At 41.7% G+C, this 5,584-nt stretch overlaps 1 protein-coding gene across 1 annotated transcript in view; it reads right to left on the reverse strand.

Annotated features, from left to right (window-relative positions):
• LOC107119309 (G-protein coupled receptor family C group 6 member A-like) overlaps positions 1-4,259 on the reverse strand; it is a 16,009-nt gene extending 11,750 nt beyond the window's left edge. Inside the window, exons 1-3 of the mRNA XM_015421780.1 lie at positions 4,048-4,259; positions 3,272-3,449; positions 1,591-2,445 (exon numbers count right to left, since the gene is read on the reverse strand). Coding sequence (XP_015277266.1) covers positions 1,591-2,445; positions 3,272-3,449; positions 4,048-4,259 — 1,245 coding nt within the window. The remainder of the gene's footprint in view (positions 1-1,590; positions 2,446-3,271; positions 3,450-4,047) is intronic.
• Positions 4,260-5,584: the final 1,325 nt, after the last annotated feature.

Below are 5,584 nucleotides of genomic sequence, written 5' to 3' on the forward strand. Positions count from 1 at the left end.
AAGCACCAAGATGACAGAACATCACTTGCCCCAGAGCCCCTATCGATACCTTGTGGCCTATAGATACTGATGGACCTCTGCTCCATATGCTTATCTAATTCCCTCTTGAAACCGTCCATGGTTGTAGCACCCACCACTTCCTGTGGCAGTGAATCCCAAGTGTTAATCACTCTTCGGGTGAAGAAGTACTTCCTCTTATCCGTTCTAAGCAGCACGTACCTATTGGTTTACTTAGACTTGTCATTAATGTTTGACAAGTCTATCGTAGTGTCTTGGGAGATCAACTGCAGTAAAGCTTTCAGGGGGGTTCTGTTCTTTCCTGAAGAGAGCTCCAATAATTTCTGTCATTGTAGAAGTGTGAGGTGATTTGGATATACTTGTAGAGACTCTCTAAGGGTCTCAATTTGCTCTGTAATATTTAGGTAAAAATATTTTAATTGGGAGTTGGCTGTAATGAAAACCTAGATGATACATCCATTGCTGTCATTCCTGTAGAGGCTCCTCCGGATGTCTTGAACCAGTATCGTCAAGCTTTGCTTTAAGTGGCTGTTGGAGACCAAGATGAAATGGAATCCTCGACAAGAAGAAAATGAAGCTTTCTAGTGATGATTCTGCCAGTTAGATGGGGGGAGATTATATCTGAGAGAGTAAGTAAAGACACTGAGGGGTGCTCTTGGATCCATCCTTGGTAATGGGGAGGAGGGTTGGCATGGACCAGGTTTTAACTCACAAGGTATCTCCCTAGGTTACTCTGCCGCATTAGCTATACTGATCTATCCCAGTGTAATCTCTGGATTGGTTTACTGAGATGGAATTTAAATGGAACATCCCTTAAATTGATTTGGAAGCTTCAGCCAGTGCTTAACACAGTAAGCTTAACACTGCCACAGGCACTTGCTTCACAGCACGCCCTCCACAGAGTGCTTCTCAGCCCATTACAGGGAATTTAAGTCACTGTAGGAATTACATAGAATCATAGAGTTGGAATGGACCTCCCGGGTCATCTAGTCCAACCTCCCTGCACAATGCAGGAAATTCACAAATACCTCCCCCACACACACCTACAGTGACCACTGTTCCACACCCAGAAGATGACAAAAAAAACCTCCAGGCCAAAGTGGCCTGGAGAAAAATTGCTTCCTGACCCCAAAGCGGCAATCAGCCTTTCACAGGACATGTAAGAAAGGGCCACAAGAAGTAAGCATTGAGACAACCCTTCCTGCCCTCCCTCTCATGATCTGCCTGAGTTCACACACGTACATTGTAGGAAGTTTAAAAGCCACATTCACTCTACACTTCCAGGGATTTATTAAGAGTGTTTCAGACAGCTCTTCTTGGAGGTTGATGGAAATTTACAGCTAGAAACTGAATTATTTGGTTGAGAGGGATTATCATAATTCTTATAATGTTGGCCATTTGAATGCATTGGGATGTTTTATAATGACTGAAAAAGCCAGAATTAATTTTGTGGTAGATTGTCCTGGTGATGTTTTATTTGTAAGTCATCTTAATTTCCCAGAGAAAAACAGGTACAAACATTTTAAGCAGAAAATTCATTTAACAAACAAGTGAATATGATGGGAATGTCACCTGCCACCACTCTTGATTCAGAAGATTCCATCGCCCATCAGGAACAGTTGCTCTGAATCTGGAGGACCACATAGCCTGCAAAGCATGGACCACAGCATAGACACCATTATAGATGTTATAGCTGTGGGTAGTTGTGGTTGTTTCAAACACAGATTCAGGAAGATCCTTCAGTTTCTCCTCTCCAGTACAGATTTCCCCACCCTCCTTGTCTACCGTAAAGTTGGAGAATGAACATAGAAATGCCTGTTGCCAGAATTGTCTGATAAAGCCATCTTCTTTTGCAGAGGTGAGATTTTTCTCCTGGAGAAACTTTTGGAATCCTGAGAGCTCCGCTGAGTGAACTGCAAAGGAGATGGCACCATGGACAAAACTGATGTCCCAGTTTCTTTGAAAGGGATGTGAAGTGAAGTCCACCTGAGCTGTCAAAATCCAGATTTTTCCTTTTGCCTCAACTGGTATGTCTTCAAATTCTGGGATTCGGAGAAACAGTCTTAAAAATATCATGGTCTGAATTTCACCATGTAGGACCATAACTTTGGCAGTGCTTCTCATGACAAGTTTGTATATTTCAACCCCTTCTGACATTACTATAGCAATTTCACTGGAAAATGCTGTTGCTGGAATTGTTGCTATGAAGTCAAAGCAGATGCCATTCTGAGATAGCATAGGAGCTATGTCCTGCACAAATATTTCTCCAGTCTCATCGCTCACAGAAATCACCCCAATCCAAGTCCACCTGAAATACAGCAATAAATGAAGAATCCCCAAATTTTGATGGGCCTGGTTTGGGAACATATGGTGAAAGAAAACAGATTGTGTCTTGTTGTCCATCTTTGGTGCAGAACCATAAGATATCTCAAGAAAGAAGAATTGGGAAAGATATTTAAAAACTTAAATCAGGGTCAATTAATTTCCACAACATATTATTGATCATATAACTTGGCTTGCCAACTAAAGTTAATGTTTGCAGTAATGTGACCTACGATGAGATACACAGAGGCTCTACATTATTATATCATTGCTACACACCTAAAAGTATTAATTGCATTTTGTTTATAGTCCAAGGAATATAAATGTATCTTTTTTTTATTTTTTACCACTATAAACTACAATCTACACACTACAAATAGAGAGTAACAAGGTACATTAATAGTCTATTTTACGCTTTGGATATTTTCCTATGAAATTATGGTTACACTATATCATTTAGTTTCTAATAAAAAGTATTCAAATAGAAAGAACAAAAATGAATTTTTGGTTATTATATCGCATCTGGGCAGTAACACAAATTCATTAAATTTTAACATAGCAAAAACTCAGATCTTCATTTAGATGTCTTCTTGTCTTTCCGTTTCTTCTTCTTTTGCCAGGGGAGTTTAACCTTATATGATCTGGGGGCAGAATATAAATGTATCTGAAGAAGTGAGCAGTGACTCATGAAAGCTCATACCATGCAACATATTTTGTTAATCTGTAAGGTGCTACGGGGCTCTTGCTCTTTTCTAAAGCTACAGACAGAGTAACATGGCTAGGCATCTTGATCTACTTCCAAGGAGTTCAATGAATTGCTTTCCCTTGACGCTGCCCATAAGAAGTACATTTTTTTATTGTAATGCTAGTTCTGGTCTCCAAACCACATCTAAAAGACAAGAAATTTCATTCTCCCTTCATAAACCTTTACCTGTGGGATCTTGTAGATGCAGAGAATAACTGCTGTGAAGAGAGCGATGTTGGAGTTTGGTCCTGTAATGACCGCAACTGGGTTGTTCTGGGCATCACACCTGTAGTTGGGAATGAATCTGCCTTTTGTGGAGAGAAGTTCCATTGATGCCAGATAGGTCCAACTTGCACTGAAATGGCTGTTGTAGATGTCAAAGCCCAGAGTGATGTTGGGTAAGATCTGGGAGTTTTCATTGATTTCCTTTACAGCAAATTCCAAGGCTAGGATCTGCTGGTAGTTCTGAGTCAGGATCCTGCAATAAAGGCAGAGAACTTCAAGTTGAAAGGGAAGGTTTCTTCTTTCTGATTCCAGCCTAGATCAATTGTTACCTATAGCTACCTTTAACCAAGACACCAGACAGATGACACGTGTAGAACATAAGAGTCACATCTGAGAAAATATATTATGTTCTATTCTGAAGCTATCAAGAATATCCTCCCCCCCTCCAGGAAAGAAGGCATAAATATTATTTAAACAATAGATACATAACTAGTCCTGGGACCAAAAAAAAATGGGGGCGGGGGACACATGCATACACAATCAGAGCAATCAGTTTACACATAATGCAAAAATATCACTGAAAAGTATGAAGGGAGACGACAACACATAGCAACAGCACCTGGGCTTGGAAAACAAGAATGAAAAGAGAGAACAAAACACAGGTCCCAACTTTCTCCATCCCTCTAAAACTTAATCAAATTTACATGCACAATTTGATGAATAATCCCGTTTCTTACAAAGGGTCATCGAAGAGTTCCTCAGATGGACGGTTTTCAAATGTTATTGGGTGGGAGAACATGTAGATCTGGGACATAATGCCAGCAATGCTGAGGTCCCCTAATTTATAGTATTTGTGAAGGATAGGAATAGGATCTTTCATGAGACACTGAGGAAACTTACACTGTGCCAAAGGGACTAACACTAAGACGAGCACCAAAAACACCATCATTCTGGGGGAACTTTTCCGTTTGGACACCAGTTCAGCTATTCTGGCAATGTTTTCAAGTGTTTCTGAGAATTCCAACTTGAATGATCATGCAACTAACTGTAATCTTGTCTTTCACTGAGTCAGAGCTCAGACGGATGGATCCTTCTCTATCCTTATGCCAGTCCCTGATTGATTCAGGGAATATTAATGGCATCCTTAAATCTTGGATAACTTTTTTGCTAGGGGCTGTTGGTTTTTTCTAGGAACATGAAATACATTTAGAAGTAATAGTGATAATTTTGCTAATTGCAGTGGTGATAATGATATACCCAGGTATATTGCAGGAAAAAAAAAACATTCTGATGTCACTTCCCTCTTATTGATTTTTTCCCCTTTTGGATTAATATTATTATTATGTGTACAAGGAAGCAAGCACGTGTCCCGATGAACTTATGGTGGGCACTATCATGATCAACCAGTCTGAACTGGACCATATAATCCCAGTAGTGTTGCCAGTCCCCCGTTACAGGCAGGGGATCCCCTTGCTCTATGTGGCAGTGGGAGAAGAACAAAAGTGTGGCTGCAGACTTACCAAAGGCTATTTTGGGGCTTCAGGGCTTGGCATGAGGAAGGGAAAGGACCGTGTGTTCCTTCCAATGGCCTTTCCTGGTGTCTGCAGGGTGAGGCTCAGGCACCTTCCATGTGGACATCTAATGGGTGGCCACCAGGAACTTGTGTTTGATGGGTGGGGCTTCAGAGAGGGCAGACCCAAGTAGTGCAATTTGCTCTTCCCCTATTTAAAGCCCTCTTCTGAGTTCATTCTTGCAGTTCTTTAAGAGCAGCCTTCTCTCTCTTCCTCCCTCCCTCATTTTTAAGATTGCATTTTGGTCATTCTAAATCTGTTCATTATGTCACCCAGTGTTCCCTCGAAGCTCCATAGTGCTGTGAGCAAAAACTCTACCTTGTGAGTAAAAAAACCTAGACCCAGTTCACACAAAGCATTTCCCGCGCTAAAGATATGGAATTTCTGGGCGCAATCACACCGCAACATCTGGGAAGCGTAGTGCTCCCATGGCGAACCCGTGGCTTCCCGCCGAAGATGTGGATTAAAAAACTAGTACTTACGAGGTACTAGTTTCCGGAAAACACGGGGCAAGGGAGGGTGTCTGATCCACTGGAATCCCATAGCATACGGCCCCCACCCATGACCCGTCGCAAACAGGGTTGTTGTTTTTCCAAGTCTCCACAGGATGCACAAAAGCGCCCAACAGCGCATGCGCACAAAGAGGTGAGGAAAAAAACATCCCGTTTGCCATGGAAGCGGCGCCTAGCGATTGCTGGTGTGA

The sequence above is a fragment of the Gekko japonicus genome, unplaced genomic scaffold (assembly GCF_001447785.1).
Source record: "Gekko japonicus isolate JY-2015 unplaced genomic scaffold, Gekko_japonicus_V1.1 scaffold4541, whole genome shotgun sequence".
Classification (NCBI taxonomy): Eukaryota; Metazoa; Chordata; class Lepidosauria; order Squamata; family Gekkonidae; genus Gekko; species Gekko japonicus.